The sequence below is a fragment of the Myotis lucifugus genome, unplaced genomic scaffold (genome assembly GCF_000147115.1).
Source record: "Myotis lucifugus unplaced genomic scaffold, Myoluc2.0 scaffold_19, whole genome shotgun sequence".
NCBI classification, from domain to species: Eukaryota; Metazoa; Chordata; class Mammalia; order Chiroptera; family Vespertilionidae; genus Myotis; species Myotis lucifugus.
Window position 1 is genome coordinate 8,665,055 of NW_005871067.1, and position 25,201 is coordinate 8,690,255.

The 25,201-nt window shown below is 41.1% G+C and overlaps 1 protein-coding gene across 1 annotated transcript in view; it reads left to right on the forward strand.

Moving 5' to 3' along the window:
* Positions 1-25,201, forward strand: part of USP18 (ubiquitin specific peptidase 18) — a 52,389-nt gene that overhangs the window by 7,661 nt on the left and 19,527 nt on the right. Inside the window, 1 exon segment of the mRNA XM_006085551.3 lies at positions 7,377-7,522. Coding sequence (XP_006085613.2) covers positions 7,377-7,522 — 146 coding nt within the window.

The following is a 25,201-nucleotide window of genomic DNA, read 5'->3' on the forward strand; positions in this document are numbered from 1 at the left end:
CAAGGTATGGAAGGGAAGACCACTGGAATCAGCCAGTAGTCTGGCCCCTTCAAGGTCAATCCTTGGACAGTCCAGCCAGGACACCCTCTGGGTCCAGTTTGGAGCTCCCAGACCTCTTGAGACTGGCCAGCAAAGACTGAAGCTGCCCAGACCCCCAATAAGTCCCCACAGACTTACATCACCAAGACAGAGCCTTGGGTAATGATTGTGGTGGCAGGTAAGACAATCTCTTTTTAATGACATGGGGATCACTTATTCTGCCCTCCCCGAATTCACTGGGTCGCTTGTCCATACCTCAACCTCTATTATAGAGGTTGATGGATTAGTCTCTCAGCCATTAGCCATCTCTCCTTTATATTGCATCTTACTAGACACTCCTTTTATCCACTCTTTCCTCTTTCTACCTCAGTGCCCGACCAGGGCTACCTCACATCCCCTCATAAAACCCAGTTTTCCCAAACCACAGTCACCTGCCTCAGTTTCACTCTCACCCCACAGAGCTGAGCCAGTATCTTGGACCTTAAACACCTTATCTCCTCCATAACTGTCCCCTCCTCTAGATAAGAAATAGGCTCCTTTCTTGGCATCACTGAATACTTTATCCTCTGGGTTCCCAAATTTAGTCTTCTTGCAAAGCCCCTCTATGACACATTGAAGGGAGCCCTCACTGAGCTTTTAGATCACAACGCCAGCATTTTCATCCCTTTAATGCTCTGAAACAACTCTTACCTCACTGCCTTCTCAACCCCCTTCCCAATGAACACCTTTCTTTACTAAAAAACTGCAAACACTTACTTAACAGTCCTGCTACTATCAGAAGGTGAAGTCATTATCATCCAAACCTTAACATGTTATCTCTAAGGAAAAATGTGGCAGTTTTAAATCCAAGTGGCTAGAGACCCGGGGACAGGCTGCTGAGCCTGCTTCCTCCTCCCCCCGCCCCCTCCCCCGTGTCTTTTCTCCAGCCTCATATGCCTATAGATAATTTTCCAAGTCTTTGGTAACTTAAAAACTTTGGAGCATTGCAGGATTAAATGATAAACATCTAAATATTTTAAAATAACATAAAATACTGAAACATTGATTGCTAGACAAGTTTTAATTTGCCTGCTCTTAGCTCTTATTATAGAAGGTCTCTTATACTTTGTTGAATGCATATTTTCTTGAAAGTAAGATTGTGTTTAAAGTGTGTTGATAAATGTCAATCTAGGTTGTTTGCTTTTTGGCTAAAGCTGGTTATTTGTGAATGGATAGAAGGTTTGTGTTGTTCAGTGAGTCAGGACCCAATCACCCCTGACGTCCGAAGGGATCTCTTCTCTCCTAGTAAGCTAAAGCAGTCCCGCCCAGGCTCTCTCCTATTGCTTAGGTCCTTATATCTAGACTTTATTTCCACTGTTCATTCACAGTCCTTGACACTATCATTGAAATCATCAACAGGTCTTCCTGCTTAGTATTTAGGAATCTCTTTCCCCTTTTCTAACCTTCTTAAAAGTCATACACTGCAAAGGACACCGAGTCAGGAATGATCCCACAATACAGGGAAATAAAGCAGACCAGGAAGCCAAGGCAGTGGCTCAGAGGAAGCTTCCATCTCCTCAACTCTTAGCTATACCTCATATAACACCCTAATATACTCCAGAGGAACTTCTGTCCCTATTAGCTTTTGGGGCTCCTCAGGAAGATCCATGGTTAAAATTTCAGGGAAAATATATCCTTCCCCAAGGACAGGCCTATGATATCTTAAGGGCTATTCAAAATTCCCTACATATAGGATACATTTACAACTTCTTAAACACCTAGTTGCATGTCCTAGACTAGCCTTCCTACTGTAAGATATCACCAAAACCTGTTCTACTTGTTACTCAGTATCTCTCCAAGGACAGGTTAGACTTCCTTCTTTCTCCACTCATAGGCAAGAGGCCAAATCCCTGGACAAGACTGGCAAATTGACTTCACTCACATGCCCCCTATAAAAAGAACCAAATACCTCTTAACCCTAATAGATACCTTCTCAGGCTTGGTAGAAGCCATTCCCCACTATGTCTGACCCACCTCATTACAATCATATAATGGACCTGCTTTCATATCTCAAATGACTTAACAGGTCTCCTCCACTCTGAACATCCAGTGGAACTTACACCCGCTCCTACCATTCCCAACCTTCAGACAAGGTAGAAAAGGAAAATTCCTTAATTAAGTCTAACCTAATAAATTAACTCTTGAAACTAAAGTACCTTAAACTAAAGTACCTCCTACCTCTAGCCCTTATGCACATCAGGGCAACCCTCCTGTGCACACTCCTTTCTTAGTTCATTTGAATTTATGTATAAAAGACCCTTATTATTAGGAAACCTCCCTCCCACAGAGCCCCTTCTAGGAGACTATGTCCCCATTTTAAATCTCATCCAACAATTACTGAGAGAACATGCTCATCAGGTCCTCCCTCAACCTTTTATGGGAGACACCCCCCCCTACTCCTCACATCCAGGGGACTGGGGACTCCTAAAGGAAATCTATTCATCAAATAATTTATAGGTTCAATGGCAAGGCCCTTATAATTACCCCAAGAGCAGCTAAACTATCGGGGCATATCCATGGTTCCACCTTTCCAGATTAAAACCCATCTCAGGAACACCTCCATCACATGAGCTGGAGTTCCCTTAGTATTACAGCCACCTGATCGGGCCAACCAGACTCCACCTTCTCTGCATCCCAGAAGAAGAGGATGAATGAGTGAGCGAGCACCCCTGCACATGCTCCCTATATATTAACCCTACCAATCCTGACTTCTCTGAAAGTCCACTTCTCTCCCAATACAAATACTCCAGGTCCTAGCTACTGCCCCCTCTCCCTTTGCATCAGGATTCTCACCTTCCTATGGGACTCCCTTCTATAAGGGGACTTTGATTACCCATGGGAAGAGACTTACTTCTTTCTAGACCCCAAACATATCCTTCCCCACCTTGGGACAATCCCTGATCCTTGAAGTGGGGATTAGCTCTCCTTCTCATCCTATTCTAGCCCTTGTCTCCTACATCCATAAGGAATTTTCTCGCCTCCACTCATTCAAACACTTAACCTTACCCATTCCATTCTAAACCAGACCAATCCAACCTTTGCCAGGGATTGCTGGATCTGCCTTTCCCACTGCTCTTCAGCATATACCACCATCCCTATACCAATCACAAGATGGCATCAGGTAAAAATCACTCTAGCTTATAAAAAGGAAAAGGGAACTACATTTCTCAAAAAGGCAGACACCCTTCTGACATCCTATAGCCCAACAAATCAAGCCTCCCTTCTTTTCTGTATTTATATTCAATCTCTTGCTAAGGTAGCTCCTTCCTCCATCCTAGTCACAGGTCCTATTACTCTACACAACCCACTAATTGCCCAAACCCCTTTATGCTTTACAAGGTCACAAGGCAATATAATAATATATTGGCTTAATAAGCCATCTCCCATCATCAGCTTGCAACACCACAGTTAATGTAGAAGTACCAAATGGTCTCTGGTCCCAATGGGTTGACTACCAGGTCTTCCCAGAAGCCAATGGTTATTTCCTACATCCAGTCAGCTTTACTTCTTATCTACCCATTCAGGCCCGAGGCTCCAACTGCTTCTTTCCTTCCCTTTCTCTTTTCCCTTGGATAACAGCCCATTCTATCGTTCCCTTCCACGTTCACTGCAATAAAATCTCAACCACTCATCTGTCACTCCTTATTGGTAGGGCCATGGTGACTACCCTTTCAGCTTGGAGTGCGGAACTAGGAAAAAGAACCTCATACCCTTTAGTCCACCTCTTCTCTCTATACCTTTGAGCTTGTCTCCATGATCAGGGATTCTTTTTCTTTTGTGGGGAGAACACATACATCTGTCTCCCCACCACTGGACAGGAACCTGTACTCTCATCTATCTCTAACCCAATGTAGATGTAACCCCCAATAATCAGTCTTTACCTGTCCCTGTAACCCACCATATCCAACACAAGAGGGCAGTTCAGATAATCCCTCTCCTAATAACCTTTGGCATCACAGAAAATGTTGGAACTGGCATAGAGGGCCTAACCACTGCTTTATCCTATTTTGAAATCCTGTCTCAGGACCTACAAGAAAGCTCTAGATGCCTAGCAAAACTAGGAAAACAAGAACCTCACCCCCAGGGTAACCTATCCTCCCCTTTAATATCACTAGTCAGGCAACTTAGTCCCCTGATCTTTTCCTCCCTAAAGATAACATCTAGGCCTCAGTTGCATTTCAGCCCAAGGCCCAGAAAAACAGCAAAACCAGACAAGTAATGCTGTGGCAACCTCAGGACCAGCTTTTACTCCCAAGTCACTCAACAGGACCATTTTTGAGCCTTCACCAACCAGTTTCTTGGGGAAATAATGCTGCTGAGACCCCTTGTTTAGCCCACTACTATCAAAGCTCATTCCCCTGTGATCTCGACATCCCACCTCAGCAGGAAGTAGATATAGAAGATATGACCTTCGTCCCTATTCCATAAACAAAAAAGCTGGAATGTTAGGTATGATCAAATGACTGAATTTATACCCCCTCCCCTGGGAACTGACTTTTAGGCCACTTCACAATGGACACTTGCTTGGACCACATTCCACTTGCTAAGACCATTATCTCTTCTCTCTGGAGTTTCCCAGAATCTGGTCCTGCACAGAGAATTCTCTGCTCAGAAAAAGCCTACCTAGAGTCCTTTAAAAAACCTCTGACTCCCTGTTTTTGGGTGCTGGCACCATTTTAAAGCTCAGCCCATCTGGTAGTCAGATGACTTAATAAATTTATAATCTCTTACCACATTGGCCTCATGCATTCTTCCTTCAGTGACCCCAACAGCTGCCTCTCTGTGTATGTTTCTATGCATTAGGTACAACTTCTATGTCTCCTGGTCTTGGCAAAATGGACTTACGTAATGGGTATTTTTTGTGGGCCAGTAGTACAGTCTCCCTCATCACCTGAATTGGTACTACAGGTATGTGGTTGGTGTGGGTTGTTCCTTCCTGTTGTTGAGCCTTGATTGCTATTGGCACTACAGTGAGAGGGATTGACCCTCATGCTGATTGGTTGTGAGGGCTGGCCATGACTACTGTGGACAAGTTGTTGTGGAGAATCTGATCAGATGAAGCAGGATCCACTTTAGCTGGGCTTTGGTGCCTGCTGGATTCACCCTTTAGGGCGTGTCATTGTAGAGGTGGTTGGGTAATGCTCTGGTGTGGAGTGAATCTGGTCACAAGGTGTGTTGGTTCTGGGCCTCTTGGGAGGTTAGGCAAAGGTCAGCCGCTCCCTGGGCCCTGCCTGTGGCCACCTAGTATAAGCTACAATGTGATCTGCAGGTGGTTGACGCTTGTGCTGGGCTTGGAGGTTCCTGGGAGAGGCTAAGTTATGAACCGAGGCTTGCTTCTGCTAATGCTGGATTGGGGCTGCTTAGCAAGAGGATGGGCCATGCCAAAGGCCACATGCTGCTTGTTTGGGGTTTATGAACCTTTGAGACTCTTTAGGGAAGTCCTCAGCATGAGCCTAGATAGCTATTTGTTTTAAAAAGCCACTGGAATAGGCTTGGATGGGGATGCAAGTTCAGTGTGTCAGGGTCTCAGGGAATCACCAGAGCAGGGCAAACAGTGTTAGCTAGGTTGATGGAGACTCAGATCTGGTGCTTACCTGCACCTGCAAGGGGAGGAATCAGCAAACAAACAATGGCTTCTGCCAGCACTTCTTGCTGGGAAAAGCTGCCCCTTCATCCCTCACCCCAAAGCCAGATAATTCTGTTCTCTGTATGTCCCTGGTGCCGTTTGAGCTGCTGCCCCAGCAATAGAGCTCAGAGCCAGTGAGTCCATCAGCAGATAAATTTGTGAACTCCTGGGACTCCAGCAGCTCTCTGTCTCAGTCAGCCACAACCTCCATTAGTTTTCACACTTAGAGGTTATGAGGACTCCTCTTCCTAGCACTGGACCCTGGGCTTAGTGACCCTGTGTGGGACTGGGACCCTTTGCTCTTCAGGGGACATGTGCAGCCAAGGTAACTCTCCTGAATTTTAACCACCACATGTGTAATTGGGAACAGCCTATTCTGCGACTCTGCTCCTCCTAACAATCTCGATATGACTTTTTCTGTATATCATTAGTTATAGGATTCTGTTCAGCTAGACTTCAGGCAATTATCAGTGATGGCTGTTCTGTAGTTTAGTTGTAATTTTGATGTGGTCACAGGAGGAGATGAGCATAGCATTTACCTATGCCACCATATTGACTGGAAGCCCACAGTGACTTGGACTTTTAAAAATATTCTTTCAAATGTTACTGGAGAAGAGTCTTGTTCTGCACATTTTGGACTACACATTCTAATCATCTGAGAAGTTTAAAATATAAATGCCTGGTACTACCCCCAGACATTTGGTTTCATTTGGCCTATGGTGGGACACAGTCACTGGTACTTTTTAAAAAATATATTTTTATTGATTTCAGAGAGGAAGGGAGAGGAAGATAGAAACATTAATGATGAGAGAGAATCATTGATCAGCTGCCTCCTGCACGCCCCCTACTGGGGACCAAGCCCACAACCTGGGCATGTGCCCTGACTGGGAATCAAACCACAAACTCTTGGTTCATAGGTCAACACTCAACCACTAAACCATGCCGGCTGGGCCACTGGTACTTTTTAAAAGATGCTTCGGGTGATTTAAACATGCAGTCATGATTGACAGCCGCTGATTTGATTAAAAAGAAATTGAGAGTAGACCAGTGTCAAAGGAGGAATAAATCAGTAGGCACACGCAAAAGTCTCTCTTGATTTTTGCAAACAAAGCAAACATGCATATGTATTATTACACATTCTTTTCTGCCCCGTGTTTTCTGTTTTTTTCCCCCCTTCATTGGCACGGACAGTTTTGAGATACCTATAATTAAGTAAATCATTTCTAAAATGCACTGACATACCTTCACATTGCTCTTTCTTCCCAGGATCTAGATGAGTATTTGCTTTTTCACTTTGGGGTGCTTCAGGATGGATATTGTGCTGCATGCCCACTTTACTGTAGACCCAGACAAGACCTACTGCGTCTGCCTTTTATTTTAGTGTGATTGTCAGGCAGAGTGGAGAGAGAGGTGGTGGGGCAGCAGTTGTTGTGCTGATACCCTCTCAGGAGGTTAAAAATCATGGTGTTTTTTAATCTTGTCTGTACATTTAAATTATATGGGAAACTGAAAAATTTGATAACTGAGTCCCACCTCCAGAAATTCTGATTTAGTTATTCTACAGAGTGGCCTGGACTTGGAGATTTTTGGAGGTTTCTTCAAGTGATTCTAGTATGCACCTAACATTGAGACCTGTTGTAACAAGAGGTTCATGGCTGTTCTAATTTGGCAGGGTAACTGTACCAAGGAGAGTGGAAGAGCAGAGGAGAAATGTCCCCTTCCAGTTGCTCTTACTGCTGGAGAAGATGCAGGACAGTCGACAGAAAGCAGTGCGACCCATGGAACTCGTCTACTGTCTCCAGAAGTACAATGTACCATGTAAGACAGTGCTCCCAGCACTTGCTCCTAATCTAGTGCTCTAAAGGGTGTGGGAGATTGAGAAAGAGATAGGAAGAAGAAGGAGGGGGAAGAAAAGAAGAGGGAGGAAAGAGAAAGGGAGAAGGAAGGAGAAAAAGAGAGAAGAGAGGGAGGATAGGAGAGGAGAGGGGAAGGAAGAGAGAGGAGAAGGAGGATAGGAGAGGGGGGAAGGAAGAAAGAGGAGAGGGGAGAGGGACTAATAAGAAAGTTAGGTAGACTGTGGACCCCTTGTGTTGGAGGCATTTATGAAGATCTGAAATATTTTGAAGAGCCCCATTTATATATGCATAAATAATACCAAATACAGATTTGGTATTATTATTATTTTTTTAATTTTTTTAAAAACAGAATATGATTATATTTAATGCACAAGTTTGATACAACCAAAAAGTAAAACAGCAGAGTAAAATAGTAACAAAAAAACATGGTATATCATTTGCAATGCATGAGAAATGGTTAACATCTTTAGTTATAAACAAGCTCTTAGAATCCAGTGACACTATAATAATGCAAGGAAGCTGGAAAAATGAAATGAAAAAGTACAAGTGATGATTAAGCAGTGAGCATATATGATTTTGCTGAGCAGTGATGGAGAATAACTTCTCTGCAGTGTCAGTGAGCATAATAAAGACAATGACACCTAACAGTCTACAGCTTTGAACAGTGTTGTGCAGTTTGAAGTCTCAAGCAGGGGGAGGCAGAATAAAGAGAAGGACCTAGAATGAGGGGAAAGCTAACTTTTGAGTCTATATATAAATTGAGTATTTTTAGCCAGAGTAATTCCAATTCATTGGAATTTTTTCAACAAGTTAGTTGAATAAATTCAAAACAGATTTGGTATTATTTATGCATATATTGCTTTCACACTTACTCTTTTTCTGCCTCTCAGTAGAATAAGTAAGCCTGAGAGTTTCCTCAAAGCTGATTCAGCTGCAGGTAAGGAATCCCAGGGAAACATAATAAAGGATTAATAAGGAGAAACCATTTTCTACAAAAGACAACTCATAAAATAGTTTTGTTTTAAAAACCAGCTTTATTGAGATATACATCACATACTGTAAAACTCACTCTTTTAAAAATATGTAATTCAGAAGTTTTAGTATACTCACAGAGTAGTGCAGTCATAATCACAATATACTTTTAGAACATTTTATCACCCCAAAAGTGACCCCATACCTCTTAGCAGTCATTCACAATTCTGTTTTGTTTTCTTCTAGGTTTTATACTTTTAGCTCTTACATTTAGATTTTGTTTCATTTTGAGTTAATTTTTGTGAATGTTGTGAGGTAAGGGTCCCAACTTCATTCTTTTGCACGTGAGCATTTAATTATTCTAGCACCATTGTAGAAAAGAGTATTCTTTACCCATTTAATTCTTTTCTTTTTAAAAAATCTTTATTGTTGAGAGTATTACATATGTCCCCTTTCCCTCTCGTTGACCTCTCCCAGTCCTCATCCCCCAGATCTTCACCACCCTATTTTCTGTGTCCATGAGTTATGCATATTTGCAGCAAGTTTATTGGTTGATCTCTTCCCACCCATCCACCCTCTCCTGCATTCCCTCTGAAGTTTGACAGTCTGTTCGATGCTTCTTTGTCTCTGGACATGTCACTTTATGTTGTTCATTAGATTCCACATATGAGTGAGATCATGTGATACTTATCTTTCTCTGACTGGCTTATTTCACTTAGCATAATGCTCTCCAGTTCCATCCATGCTGTTGCAAATGGTAAGAGTTGTTTGTGTTTTTTTGTTGTTGTTGTTTTTTGCATAGCTGCATAGTATTCCATTGTGTAAATGCACCACAGTTTTTTTAATTCATTCAACATGGGATGTTTCCAGATCCTAGCTATTGTAAATTGTGCTGCTATAAATATAGGGGTACACATATTCTTGTAGATTGAGTTTCAGATTTCTTTTCCCCCATTATGATAAGAAATTACAAATGGGTCCTTATCCCATGTCTCTCACCCGCCCAATCCCAATCCTGCCCTCACCCTCACTCACCCCCTGTTGTCCACATCCATCGCTTATATGCATGCATACAAGTCCTTTGGTTGATCTCTCCCCTTCACCCCCACCCTCCTCCACCTTCCCTCTGAGGTTTGAGCATCTGATCCAGTGATTCCCAAAGTGGGCGCTACCGCCCCCCGGTGGGTGCTGCAGCGATCCAGGGGGGCGGTGATGGCCACAGGTGCATTTGGGGGCGATGAGTAACTGCTATTAAAATTTAAAAAAAAATTAATTTCCAGGGGCTGAGTAATATTTTTTCTGGAAAGGGGGCGGTAGGCCAAATAAGTTTGGGAACCACTGATCGATGCTTCTCTGTCTCTACATCTGTTTTTTGTTCATCAGTTTATGTTGTTCATTATAATCCACAAATGAGTGAGAGCATGTGATATTTATCTTTCTCTGACTGACAAATTTCACTTAGCATACTGCTCTCCAGCTCCATCCATGCTGTTGCAAATGGTAGAAGTTCCTTCCTTTTTACAGCAGCATAGTATTCCATTGTGTAGATGTGCCAAAGTTTTTTAATCCATTCATCTGCTGATGGGCACTTAGGCTGATTCTAAATCTTAGCTATTGTAAATTGTGCTGCTATGAACATAGGGATGCATATATCCTTTCTGATTGGTGTTTCTGGTTTCTTGGGATATATTCCTAGAAGTGGGATCACTGGGTCAAATGGGAGTTCCATTTTTAGTTTTTTGAGGAAACTCCATACTGTCTTCCATAGTGGCTGCACCAGTTTGCATTCCCACCAGCAGAGAACGAGGGTTCCTTTTTCTCCGCATCCTCGCCAGCATTTGTCATTTGTAGCTTTGTTGATGATAGCCATTCTGACAGGTGTGAGATGGTACCTCATTGTCAGTTTGATTTGCATCTCTCAGATGATTAGTGACTTTGAGCATGTTTTCATATGTCTCTCAGCCTTATGTATGTCCTCTTTCAAAAAGTGTCTATTTAGGTCCGTTGCCCATTTTTTGATTGGGTTGTTTATCTTCCTTTTGTTAAGTTGTATGAGTTCCCTGTAAATGTTGGAGATTAAATCTTTATCAGAGATATCATTGGCAAATATGTTCTCCCATGCAGTGGGTTTTCTTGTTGTTTTGTTGATGGTTTCTTTTGCTGTGCAGAAGCTTTTTATTTTGATATAGTCCCATTTGTTTATTTTCCCTTTAGTTTCCATTGCCCTAGGAGCTGTGTCAGTGAAGAAATTCCTTCGGCATATATGTGAGATTTTGCTACCTGTGGATTCCTCCAATATTTTTATGGTTTCCCGTCTTACATTCAAGTCCTTTAGCTATTTTGAGTTTGTTTTTGTGTATGGTGTAAGTTGGTGGTCTAGTTTCATTTTTTTGCATGTGTCTGACCAAATTTCCCAGCACCATGTATTGAAGAGACTGTCTTGACTCCATTGTATGTTCTTGCCTCCTTTGTCAAATATTAATTGAGCATAGTGGTTTGGGTCAATTTCTGGGTTCTCTTATTCTATTCCATTGGTCTATATGTCTGTTCTTGTGCCAGTATCAGGCAGTTTTGAGAACAGTGGCTTTGTAATACAGCTTGATATCTGGTATTGAGATCCCTCCTACTTTGATCTTCTTTCTCAGGATCGCAGCAGCTATTCGTTTTTTGTTGTTGTTTTTTATTCCAGATGAATTTTTGGAGAGTTCTTTCTAGGTCTGTGAAATATGCTGTTGGTATTTTAATGGGGAGTGCATTTAATCTATAGATTGCTTTGGGTAGTATGGACATTTTGATGATGTTGATTCTATAAATCCACGAACACGGTATGTTTTTCCATCTGTTTATGTCTTCCTCTATCTCTTTTTTCAATGTCCTGTAGTTTTCTGGGTAGAGGTCTTTTACCTTCTTAGTTAAGTTTATTCCTAGGTATCTTAATTTTTTTGGTGCAATGGTAAATGGGATTGTTTTTTTAATTTCTCTTTCTGTAAGTTCACTATTGGCGTATAAAAATGCCATAAATTTCTTGGCGTTAATTTTGTATCCTGCCACATTGCCAAATTCATTTAAGTCTAATAATTTTTTGATGGAGTCTTTAGGGTTTTCTAAGTACAGTATCATGTCATCTGCGAATAATGACAATTTTACTTCTCCTTTTCCAATTTGGATGCCTTTTATTTCTTCTTCTTTCTGACGCTTTGGCTAGCACTTCCAGTACTATGTCGAACAGGAGTGGTGAAAGTGGGCATCCCTGTCTTGTTCCTATTCTTAAGGGAAATGGTTTTAGTTTTTGCCCATTGAGTATGATGTTGGCTGTAGGTTTGTCATATAAGGCTTTTGTTATGTTGAGGTATGATCCCTCTATTCCCACTTTGCTGAGAGTTTTTATCAAGAAAGGGTGTTGGACTTTGTCACATGCCTTTTCTGCATCAATCGATATGATTATGTGACTTTTGTCTCTCAACTTGTTTATGTGATGTATTACGTTTATTGATTTGCGGATATTGTACCAGCCTTGCATTCCTGGAATAAATCCTACTTGGTCATGTTGTATGATATTTCTGATGTACTGCTGGATCCAATTTGCTAGGATTTTGTTGAGGATTTTGGCATCTGTGTTCATGAGGGATATTGGCCTATAATTCTCTTTCATTGTGTTGTCTTTATCTGGTTTTGGTATTAGGGTGATGCTGGCTTCATAGAATGAGCTTGGAAGTGTGCCTTCCTCTTGAATTTTTTGGAATAGTCTGAAGAGGATAGGTTTTAGTTCTTCCTTGAATGTTTGGTAAAACTCCCCTGTGAAGCCTTCTGGCACCGGGCTTTTGTTTGCTGGAAGCTTTTTGATTACTGCTTCAATTTGTTCCATAGTTATTGGCCTATTGAGATTTTTAGATTCTTCCTGATTGAGTTTTGGAAGGTTGTATTTCTCTTGGAATATGTCCATTTCCTACATGTTGTCTAGTTTGTTGGAGTAAGTTGTTCATAGTATTTTTTAACAATCCTTTGTATTTCTGTGGGGTCTGTTATTATTTCTCCCCTTTCATTTCTGATTTTGTTTATTTGGGTCCTCTCTCTTTGTTTCTTGGTGAGCCTGGCTAGAGGTTCATCAATCTTGTTTATCCTTTCAAAGAACCAGCTCTTTGTTTTGTTGATCTTTTGTATTTTTTTTTTTGGTCTCTATGTCATTTATCTTTGTTCTGATCTTTATTATTTCCTTCCTTCTGCTTATACTGGGCTTTTATTGTTGCTCTCTTTCTAACTCTTTGAGTTATAGGGTCGTAATTTATTATCATTGTTTCTTGTTTTTTTGCAGTAGGCTTGTAGAGCTATGAACTTTCCTCTCAAGACTACTTTTGCTCTGTCCCATAGGTTTTGGATTGTTGTGTTTTGATTGTCGTTTGTTGCCATGATGTTTTTTATTTCTTCTTTGATCTCTCTGGTAACCCAGTCATTGTTTTATAGCATGCTATTTAGTCTCCATGTGTTTGATTTTTTTGGATTGTTTTTATTGTAGTTGATTTCCAGTTTTATGCTATTGGGATCTGAGAATATGCTTGATATGACTTCTATCTTCTTGAATTTGAAGAGACTTTGCCTGTGACCCCATATATGGTCTATCTGTGAAAATGACCCATGTGCACTTGAGAAGAATGTATATTCTGTGGCTTTGGGGTGAAATGTTCTGAAGATGTCAATTAATTCGATCTGATCTAGTGAGTCATTGAGGATTGATGTTTCTTTGCTGATATTTTGTTTAAAGGATTTGTCCAATGGTGATAGTGGGATATCAAAGTCCCCTACTATGATTGTATTGCTGTCAATCTCTCCCTTGATCTCCTCCAGAAGTTTTTTTTATGTATTTGGGTGCTCCTATTTTGGGTGCGTATATGTTTACCAGAGTTATTTCTTCTTGTTAGATTGCTCCATTTAGTATTATGTAGTGGCCTTCCTTATCTCTTTTTATGTCCTTCACTTTGAGATTTAATTTGTCAGATATAAGTATTGCTACCCCAGCTTTTTTTTCATTTCCATTCACCTGAAAAACCTTTTTCCATCCCTTCACCATCAGTCTTTGTGCATTTTTTTTTCTGAGGTGTCTTTCCTGTAGACAGCAGATATATGGGTCATGTTTTCTTATCCACTCAGTTACCCTATGTCTTTTGATTGGGGCATTTAATCCATTTACATTTTAAGTTATTATTGATAGATACTTGTTTGTCACCATTTTAATTCTTTACCCCGTGTTCCTTCATCGTTTCCTATTTTTTCTTTTTACAGCAGACCCTTTAGCATTTCTTGCATTGCTGGTTTGGTGGCAATAAACTCCCGTAGTCCTTTTGTGTCTGTGAAGCTCCTGATTTCACCCTCAATTTTGATTGATAGCCTTGCTGGATACAGTATTCTTGGATTCAGACCCTTTCTTTGCATGACTTTGTATATTTCATTCCATTCCCTTCTTGCCTGATGTGTTTCTGTTGAGAAATCAGTCACTAGTCTGATGGGGGATCCTTTGTAGGTAACTTTCTGTTTCTTACTGGCCGCTTTTAAGATTCTTGCATTGTCATTGGTGTTTGCCAATTTAATTATAAGTGCCTTGGCGTCGGTCTTTTGGGGTTCATTTTGTTTAGTACTCTGTGAGCTTCTTGGATTTGTGTGAGTTTTTTCTTCCCTATATCAGGGAAGTTTTCTGCCATTATTTCTTCAAACAGGTTGTCTATTCCTTGCTCAGTTTCATCTCCTTCTGGCACCCCTATTATGCGGATGTTTTTTTGTTTCATGTTGTCCCAAAGTTCTCTTAGGCTCTCCTCCTGCTTTTAAATTTTTTTTCTAGAAGCTGCTCTGCTTTGGTATTTTTTCCTACCTTGTCTTCTAGCTCATTGATGTGGTCCTCTGCTTCTTCTAGTCTACTGTTGATGCTTTCCATTGAGTTCTTTATAGCTGTGATGTCATTTTTCATTTCTTCTTGGTTCTTCTTCATTTCCTCTTGGTTCTTACACATATTGTTGAATTTGTCTTCCATTCTTTTCAGCCACCTTATGACCATTTCTCTGAATTCTTTCTCTGACAGGTTTCTTGCCTCCATTTTGTTTACTTCTTTTTCTGGTGATGCCTGTTTTTCTTTCATATGTGGGCTGTTTCTTTGTCTCCCCATGATCTCTCTTCTCCGGGTGTCTGGTTATGTAGTTCTCTCCCTGCTGCATTGATTTAAAGGCATAAAATACAACACAACAAGGCAGAACGCACAAGGCACTGAATACAAATGTGTTCATGATACTAATAACTCCAAATAAAGGTGACCACCAAAGAAAGGAGAATTAGGGGATAAGAAAGAACAAAAGAAACAGAAAAAAGATAAAAAGATAAAAAATGAGTGCAAAAATGAAATTGGGAAAAGGAAAAAAAAGTAAGAGAGAAAAGAAAGAGAATGAAATAGAAGAGGGGAAGAAACTATTTATATGGGGAGAAAACTCCAATAGAACAGCCACTAATCCCAACAAATGCCAGCAACAGATACCTAGAGATAAATGCAAACTACAAACAACAACTAATATCAAGCGAGGTGAGGGAAAACAGAAGCAAAAAATAACCGGAAAAAAACCCAACAAAAAAATAAAAAGAAAAAGCGAAACAATCTCACAAACAAGCATAAAACCCCCAATATAATCAACAATCAAGCAAACAACAACAAAACGACAGAAAAAAATTTGGATAGTGAAGAAAGAGAAGAGAGAGTTGTATATGGGCTTAGAGCAGGGGATTGGAAATTATATAAGTAGGGTAAAATTTTCACAGGCGGTAAAAAGAAGGAATAGGGAAAATCTAAAGCAGAAATAGGGTATGAGAAACAGGACAACACAAGGTGAAAAGTGAAGAAGAGAGTTTTGGCATAAAGGTAAAGTTGAGATAGAGTAAAATGATGCTAAAGGAAAGATGAAAATAGAATGTAGAGCACTAATCCTAAAATAAAATAAAGAGAAAATAAAATGACACTTAAAAAAAAGATAAAATGGTAGTAGTAATAATACTGGTTAAAAGTAAAAATGTAGTAATTAAAAAGGTAAAATCAGGTGAAGAAAAAAGAAAAAATTGTAGTTTCTTAAGTAAAAGGTGAAAAAAATAAAAATGGGCAGTAGTTAAGGTCCTTCATTTCCTCTACTCTTCTGTTTGGCCTTAGTCCATTAGTCCTCTCTAGCCAGTATTTAGGTGTTGTTTTCCCTATCACACTTTATACTGGTTTGGGAGAGTCGACTGCCCCAGAGCTGGTTCCTTGATCGTTACTCCCCGCTCTGATTCCCAGGTTCCACAAAAACAACTTTCCCCTGCAATTTCTGTGAGTGACCCCAATTGGGCGATCCTATGTTTTGGGTTTAATAATCAAAAGCAAAGATTTAAGGAAAAAAAAAAAGAGCCAGAGTATGTGCGTGAGCTCGCAACCCTCCACCGTCCAGCTCTGTGTTCAGTTCTCTCAAAGTCTCTTCCACACGTCCTCTCTCCCCTGGCACAAACAGCCAGCACACTGGCAAAATCTGAGGCTGCCTTTTTGCACCCAGTCCAGCTATGGGCTGATTTTTAGAGTTGCCTTCTGCCAGAAGCCCTGTGGGACCCCTTCCACATTCACAGATCACGCTGGCCCCAATGGCCGCGGACTTTGTGGGGCACAGACTTCCCCCGAGCGCATTTCTCTCTCCAACCTGAATTACAAACTGCACCTTTATCTAGGCGAAATCTGACCTTTCCGTGAGGAGGAGCAGGGCTCGTCTGAGTCCACGTATTTGCGCTGCTTGAGATCCGGTGTTCCTGGGTTCTTAGCTGGTCCCTGGGTGCCGTGGTTGCAGTGTCTCTGGATGTATACGCTTCCGATATCAGCCACTCAAGATGGTGCTATCTCCATGGCTGAGCCGGCCACTCTGGGAGAGATTTCAGCAGCAGTGGAGGCTGCCCGGTCAGGGGAGCCCGATCCGGCAGTCTTCAACAGTCCCCTGGAGTATAGCTGTTGCTCACCCACAAATTTACACTCTCAGGACGTCCACACACTCTCCTTTCGTTCTCTCACTCTCACACTGTCTTGCAGTCTGCCTTCCTGTCGGCACCCATCTTCTCTTCAGCTCCCAGAAGTTTTTTTTATGTATTTGGGTGCTGCTGCATTGGGTTCTTATATGTTTACCAGAGTTATATCCTCTTGTTGTATAGATCCCTTTAGAATTATGAAGTGGCCTCCATTGTCTTTTTATGGTCCTCACTTTGAGGTCTATTTTATCAGATATAAGTATTGCTACCCCAGCTTTTTTTCATTTCCATTTACCTGAAAGATATTTTTTCATTCCTTCACTTTCAGCCTGTGTCAGTCCCTTGTTCTGAGGTGAGTCATGTTTTCTTATCCATTCATTCACTGGATCTCTTTTGATTGGAGCATTTAATCTATTTACATTTAATGTTGTTATTGATAGGTACTTGTTTGTAGCCATTTCTATTCTTTATGCCTGTGTTCCTTTCTTCCTTACTATTTCTTCTTTTTACAGCATTCCCTTTAGCATTTCTTTCATTGCTGGCTTGGCAATGATAAACTCCCTTAGCCCTTTGTTTGTTTGCAAAACTCCTGATTTCCCCTTCAATTTTGATTGATAGTCTTGTTGGATAGAGTGTTCTTGGACTCAGTCCTTTGCTTTGCATCTCTTTGTATACCTCCTTCCATTCCCTTCTAGGTTGATATGTTTCTGTTGAGAAATCATTTATCTGATGGGGGATCCTTTGTAGTTAACTCTGTCTCTCTTAAAGCCTTTAAGATTCTCTTTTTGTCATTAACATTTGCCATTGTAATTATGATGTGTCTTGATGTGGGTCTTTTGGGATTCATCTTGCTTGGGACTCTCTGTACTTGTGTAACTTTTTTCTTCCCCATATCCGGGAAGTTTTGTCATTATTTCTTCAAATAGATTTTCTAATCCTTGCTGCCCTTCTTGTCCTTCTGGCAGCCCTATTACATGTATGGTACTTCGTTTCATGTTTTCCCAAAGCTCCCTTAGGTTCTCCTCCTGCTTTTTAATCTTTTTCTCCAGTTGCTGTTCAAATTGGGCTTGTTTCTAACTCACTAATTTGGTCCTCCGCTTCTCCTAGTCTACTGTTGAAACCTTCCATGGTGTTTTTTATTGTAGCTATATCACTTTTGATTTTCCCCTGATTTTTGCTTAGGTTGTTGTTTTCATCCATCTGGTTTATGAACTGTACGACCATTACTCTGAATTCCTTTTCTGACATATTGTATGCCTCTGTTTCACTTATTTCCTTTCTTGGTGATTCCTCTTTTTGTTTTCTTTGGGGATTGTTTCATTGTCTCCCCATTCTAGCTATGACCAGATGGTCCAAGCGCCAAGTTGCGGGGGCCTGAGGTGTGTGGCGGGAGCGTCGCACCACCTGAGTGTCACTGAAGAGCTCAGGTACTGAGATGTGTGGCTTCCGTGGGTCGGCGGGAGCCACACAGGCCGAATCAGAGTCCCCACATGCCTGTGCCGAGAATCACAGTCATGGGCACTCAGTGTGGCCTCTTGCATTCGTCGAGAATCAGAGTCCCCATGCGCGCCGATAATTAGAGTCACTGGTGCTTGGTGTGGCTTCATGCTCACACCTACAATTAGATTACCTCATGCACGCTGAAAAACAGAGTCCCTGCATGCGTGGACCAAAAACCAGAGTCCCCCAAGCATGTGCTGGGAATTGGAGTCCCCGTGTGCACATGCCGAGAATTGAGAATCAGAGTCTCTGGTGTTTGGTGTGGCCTCAAGCACTCTCCAATAATCAGGGTCCCAGTGCACGTGCGACAAGAAACAGAGTCCCCAGGGATGCTCCCTGAGAATCAAAATCACTGGCCCTCAGTGTGGCCTAGTGCGCACTCCCAGAATAAGTTCGTGCACGTGGATAATCAGAGTCCCCATGAGCGTGCGATGAGAAACAGAGTCCCTGGGTACATGCGCCAAGAATCAAAGTCATTAGTGCTCAGTGTGGCCTCACATGGCACCAAGAATCAGTCCACGTGTGCTGATAATCAGAGTCCAAGTGCACGCATGCGACAAGAAACAGAGTCCCCTCTTGTGCGTGCAGAGAAACAAAGTCACTGGTCCTCAGTGTGGCCTTCCAAGTGCACCAATAATCCGAGTCCCTGGCCTGCTAGTGGGGTGGGGTTGCACATTGCCCAGTGTTGGTGGGAGGCTCGCTTGCGCACCACATGTCATGCAGGCCCTTTACCACTGTGGCAGGCTGGGGCGCAGGGGGGTGTGCTTTGTGACTAACTGAAATCTGCAGCCTGGAATGTCTGGAGTCTCGGTGTCCCTGGGTCTGCAGCTGTGGTAGCAGGTCTTTGTCCAGAGTGGCTGCAGGGTCCCGGTTTGCATCTGAGGCCAGTCTGGGTGGTGGTAAGGCTAGAATCCTAGTCACAACAGTTCTTCCCTTCAGTATGGCGTGGTTTCTGTGCCAGCGCTGGCCGCCTGGGAGTGTTTGCAGCAGCAGCAGGGTCTCACAGTCTAAGACCTTCCAATCCACCAGCCCCTAAAAGTTGTGCAGGATCTAACTGTCCCTAGTTCACACACACACTCACCACACACGTCCACACACTCGTCTTTCGCTCCCTCACTCTCTCACACTTTCTCTCTCCCTGCCGTCTTGCCGGTTGCCATCTTCCTTCTTCCTGTACCACAGCTTTTTTATCCACTCATCTATTGATGGGCACTTGGGCTATTTCCAGATCTTGGCTATTGTAAATAATGCTGCTATGAACATGGGGGTGCATATATTTTTTTCTGATTGGTGTTTTGGGATTCTTAGGATATACTCCAAGAAATGGGATTGCTGGGTCAAAAGGAAGTTCCATTTTTAATATTTTTGAGGAACCTTCATACTGTTTGCCATAGTGGCTACCCCAGTCTGCATTCTCATCAATAGTGCACTAGGGTTCCCTTTTCTCCACATTCTCACCAACACTTGTTATTTGTTGATTTATTGATGGTAGACATTCTTGCAGGTGTGAGGTGATATCTCATTGTACTTTTAACTTGCATTTCCCTGATAATTAGTGATGTTGAGCATTTTTTCATATTTCTCTTAGCCATCTGTATGTCCTCTTTGGAAAAGTGTCTATTCAGGTCCTTTGCCCATTTTTAAATTGGATTGTTTGTCTTCCTGGTGTTAAGTTGTATAAGTTCTTTATATATATTGGAAATTAACCCCTTATTAGATGTGTCATTGGCAAATAAGTTCTCTCATACAGTGTGTTCTTTTGTCACTTTGTTGAAGGTTTCTTTTGCTGTGCAGAAGCTTTTTAGTTTGATGTAGCTCCATTTTAAAAAAAAAAATTTCCCTTGTTTCTCTTGCCCTAGAACAGGGGTGGGCAACCCCTGGCACGCGTGCCAAATATGGCTCGCCAGTAACTTTTGCTGGCACGTGAAACCCTCTCTTATAATCTTCCATTTATAATTGTGAATCTTTGTTCTCAGTGATGAATTTTGTTAAGTCTCATAATAGGAGTAGCCTGATGGATGAAAGTAGTAGCTCGTGCATATCTCTGAAGGTCACGAAATATAAACCTGATGTAAAATCTCTGTCATCAGTGATACAGCAGCAAAAGTCCCACTGATAATATCAAATGGAGTCATAAAGTTTTCTGTCGGACTACCAGTGTACATGTATACATTAAAAAATAAATGTATTTTTCATCATCATATACTGTGTTTTTGTTGCTCGAATGCATTTTATTATTTCTTCAAGGTTCTTCACATACGTACACCTTAAGAGATATCAAGTAGGCATAACATGTTCTCAAAAAATTAGGGTTGGCACGCAGAAGAATTTTGAGTCAGAGATTTTGCTGGTTTTGGCACGCACTCACAAAAAGGTTGCCCACCCCTGCCCTAGAAGATATATTGGCAAAGATTTGCTATGAGAGATGTCTAAGATTTTACTACATTTGGTTTCTTCTAGGATTTTTATGGTTTTGCAACTTATTAAGTGTTTTACCTATTTTGAGTTTTTCTTGTGTGTGGTTTAAGTTGGTGGTCTAGTTTCATTTTTTGCATGTACCTGTCCAATTTTCCCAATACTATTTATTGACAGGATTGTGTTTACTCCATTGTATGCTCTCACCTACTTTGTCAAATATTAATTAACCATAAAGGTGGGGGTTGATTTCTGGGTTTTCTGTTCTTTTCCATTATCTATATGCCTGTTCTTATGCCAGTACTGGGCTGTTCTTTGTTTGTTTGTTTGTTTGTTTTTGGTTTTGTTTTTTAGTTATGTTTCAAGTTTATATTTCATTTTATTTTATTGTTTAAAGTATTACATATATCTCCTTTTTCCCCAATTGACCTCCCCCTCCACTTCCTCCCCCCAGGACAAGCCCCCATCACCCCAGTATCCCTGTCCACTGGTTATGCTAATATGCATGTATACAAGTCCTTTGGTTGATCTCTTGCCACACAGACCCCCCCCCCGCCTCCCCTGAGCTGTTTTTTAAAAAAATATGTTTTTATTGATTTCAGAGAGGACGAGAGAAGAAGAGAGAGATAGCAACATCAATGATGAGAATCATTAATTGGCTGCCTCCTGTATGCCCCCTACTGGTGATCTAGCCTGCAACCCAAGCATGTGGCCTGACCGGGAATCAAACCATGACCTCCTGGTTCATAGGTCGATGCTCAACCACTTTGCAACCTTGGCCAGCCAGTACCAGGCTGTTTTGATTACAATGGCTTTATAGTATAATTTGATATCTGGTATTGTGATCCCTCCAACTTTGTTGTTCTTTCTCAAGATTGCTGAGGCGATTGGGTCGTTTTTGGTTCTACATAAAATTTTGGAATATTTGTTTAGATCTGTGAAATATGCCATTGGTATTGAAATAGGAATTGTATTGAATGTATAGATTGCTTTGGGTAGCATGGACATTTTAATGATGTTAATTTTCTAATCCATGAACACGGTATATGCTTCCACTTGTTTGTGTCTTCTTCAGTTTCTTTCTTCAATGTCACATAGTTTTCCCAGTACAGGTTTTTTTTGTTTTTGTTTTTGTTGTTGTTTTTTTACCTCTTTGGTCAAATATACTTTTAGGTACCTTATTTTGTGTTGTTATAATATTAGATGGAATTGCTTCCTCAGGTTCTCTTTCTGAGAATTCATTATTGGTGTATAAAAATGCCACCAACTTCTGTATATTTATTTTGTATCTGCTTCGCAAAATTCATTTGTTAGATCCAGGATTTTTGTTGTTGTATTTTCTTTTAGTACTTCTAGTACTTTGTTGAATAAGAGTGGTGAAAGTGGACATCCCTGTCTTATTCCTAATCTTAAGGGAAATGCTGTTAGTTTTTGTCTATTGACAAAACTAGGTTTGTCATATATGTCCTTTATTATGTTGAGGTATGATCTTTCTATTCCCACTTTGCTGAGAGTTTTATCATAAACTAGAGGCCTGGTGCATGAATTCGTGCGTGGGTATGGTCCCTAGGCCTGGCCTGTGATCAGGGCCATCTTCCCCAGCTGCCTGCAGCTGGCCCCTCCCCCTGCCTCCACCCACCTCTGGTTCCCTGTTCACCATTAGGCAATCAGAGCCTGCCAGCTGGGGGAGGCACCAAGAGGTCGGCCACTCCCTGGCCCTGCCCCCCACCCCAATTCCCCGTTTGTCATTGGGCGATCAGAGCCTGCTGGCCAGGGAAAGGGACCAAGAGGTGGTTAGTGCACCTCATAGTGACTGGCCATTCGAGGCTTGCCTGCGCCTTGGGCTGGCCATTGGCAGCTGGGGCAGAGGGGACTGGGTGACTCTGGAGGCAGGTGCGTGGAACCTTGCCGCGTGCCTGCCGCCCCGGTGGAGATAAAGGGACTGGGCGCCGCCATCTTGTGGCTGTGGGCACTGCCATCTTTAAGGGCATGGTAGTCAATTAGCATATTCCCTCCTTATTGGCTGTAGGTGCCACCGTCTTTGAGGGTGGGGCAGTCAATTAGCATATACCCTCCTTATTGGCTGTGGGTGTCACCATCTTTGTGACAGTGTGAGGTTCAATTAGCATATTACCCTTTTATTATATAGGATGGCTGCTGGATTTTATCAAATGCTTTTTCTGCATCTATTTTTCTTGAAGGGGGAGTGTCTTTATTGATTAAGGTATTACATATGTGTCCTTATCCCACCCATTGCCTCCCACCCCCCACTCATGCCCTCACCCCTTGTTGTCTGTATCCATTGGTTAAGCTTATATGCATGCATACAAATCTTTTGGTTGATCTCTCCTCCTTACCCCCACCCTCCCTACCTTCCCTCTGAAGTTTGACGGTCTGATCAATGCTTCTCTGTCTCTGGATTTGTTTTTGTTCATCAGTTTATGTTGTTCATTATATTCCATACATGAGTGAGATCATGTGATATTTATCTTTCTCTGACTGGCTTATTTCAATTAGCATAATGCTCTCCAGTTCCATCCATGCTGTTGCAAATGGTAAGAATTCCTTCTTTTTTACCGCAGTGTAGTATTTCATGTGCAGATGTATCACAGTTTTTTAATCCACTCATCTGCTGATGGGCACTTAGGCTGTTTCCAAATCTTAGCTATGGTAAATTGTGCCACTATGAACATAGGGGTGCATATATCTTTTCTGATTAGTGTTTCTAGTTTTTTGGGATATATTTCTGGAAGTGGGATCACTGTGTCATTTTTCTGCATCTATTGACATGTGATTTTTATTCTTCATTTTGTTTTTGTGATGTATCACATTTATTATTTTGAAAATATTGTACCAACCTTGCATACCTGGAATAAACCCCATTTGGTCATAGTGTATTATTTTTTTTAATGTGTTGCTTGGATCTCATTAGCTAAAATTTTGTTGAGGATTTTAGTATCTATGCTCATCAGGGATATTGGCCTATAGTTTTCTTTGTTTGTAGTATCTTTATGTGGTTTTAGAATTAGGATAATGCTGGCCTCATAAAAAGATCTTGGACGGCTTCCCTCCTCTTGAATTTCTTGGAATAGTTTTAGGTGAATAGTTATTAGTACTTCTCTGAATGTTTGCTAAAATTCATCAGTGAAGTAATCAGTTCCATGAATTTTGTTTACTGCTTCAATTTCATTTGTTGTTATCTGTCTATTCAGGTTTTCTGATTCTTTTTGATTCAGTTTTAGAAGATTGTATGTTTCTAGGAATTTGTCCTTTCCTCCTGGGTTGTCCAATTTGTTTGCATAGTTGTTCATAGGATTTCCTTGCCATCCTTTGTATTTCAGTTTGTTTGTTTTTTGTTAATCCCCACCCCAGGATATTTTTCCATTGATTTTTAGGGAGAGTGGAAGAGAGAAGGAAAGACAAAGAGAAACATCAATGTGAGAGAAACACATTGATTGGTTGCCTCCTGCAGTTGCCTCGACCAGGGCCCCAGCTGGAGAGGAGCCTGAAACCAAGGTACATGCCCTTGACTGGAATCAAACCCAGGACCCTTTGATCCACAGTCCGATGCTCTACCTACTAAGCCAAACTGGTTAGGCCTGTGATGTCAATTTTTACTTCTGCTCATTCATTTCTGGTTTTATTTATTTGAGGCCTCTCTCGTTTCTGATGAATCTGGTTAAAGATTCATCAATCTCATTTATTTTTTTCAAAGAATCAGCTCTTGGTTTCATTTATCTTTTGTATTTTTTAAAATCTGTATGTCATTTATTTCTGCTCTGGTATTTATTATTTTCTTTCTTTTTCTGAGCTTGTTTGTTGTTCTTTGTCTAGTTATTTTAGGTATAGGATTAGATTTTTTATTTGATGTTGTTCTAGCTTCTTGAGGTAGGACTGTAATGCTATGAATTTCCCTCTCAGGATTGCTTTTGCTGTGTTCCATAGATTTTGGGTTGTTGTGTGTTCATTTTCATTTGTTTCCAGGTAATATTTTTATTTCTTCCTTGATCTTTTTGTTAACACATTCATTATTTAATAACATGCTATTTAGCTTCCATGTGTTTGAATGTTTTAGTGTGTTTAAAATTGTAGCTGATTTCTAGTTTCATGTCATGGTTATTCGAGAAGATGATTTCACTCTTTTTGAATTTGTTAAGACTTAAGTTGTGTCCAAATATGTGGTCTATCTTTGAGAATGTTTCATGTGCATTTGAGAAAAATGTATATTCTGCTTGCTTTGGGATGGAATGTTCTGCAAATATCCATTAAATTCATTTGATCTATTGTGTCATTTAAAGTACCTGTTTCCTTTTTGATTTTTTGTCTGGAAGATCTATCCAGCGATGATGTGGGGTGTTAAAGTTTCCTACTATCACTGTACTGCTGTTGCTCACTCCCTTAAATTCCAGCAAATGTTTTTTATATACATAGATGCCCCCATATTGGGTATATATAGTTTACATGGGTAACATCCTCTTACTGGATTTATCCTTTTAGTATTATGTAATGCCTTTCTTTGTCTCTTGTTATGGCCTTTGTTTTGAAGTCTATTTTGTCAGATATAAGTATTGCTACCCCAGTTTCTTTTTGGTTTCCATTTGCATAGAATATTTTTGCCATCCCTTCACTTTCAGTCTTTGTGAATCTTTTGTTATTAGGTGGGTCTCTTGTAGACAGTATGTAAATGGGTCATGTGTTGTTATCCATTCAGTTACCTTATGTCGTTTTACTGGAACATTTAATCCAT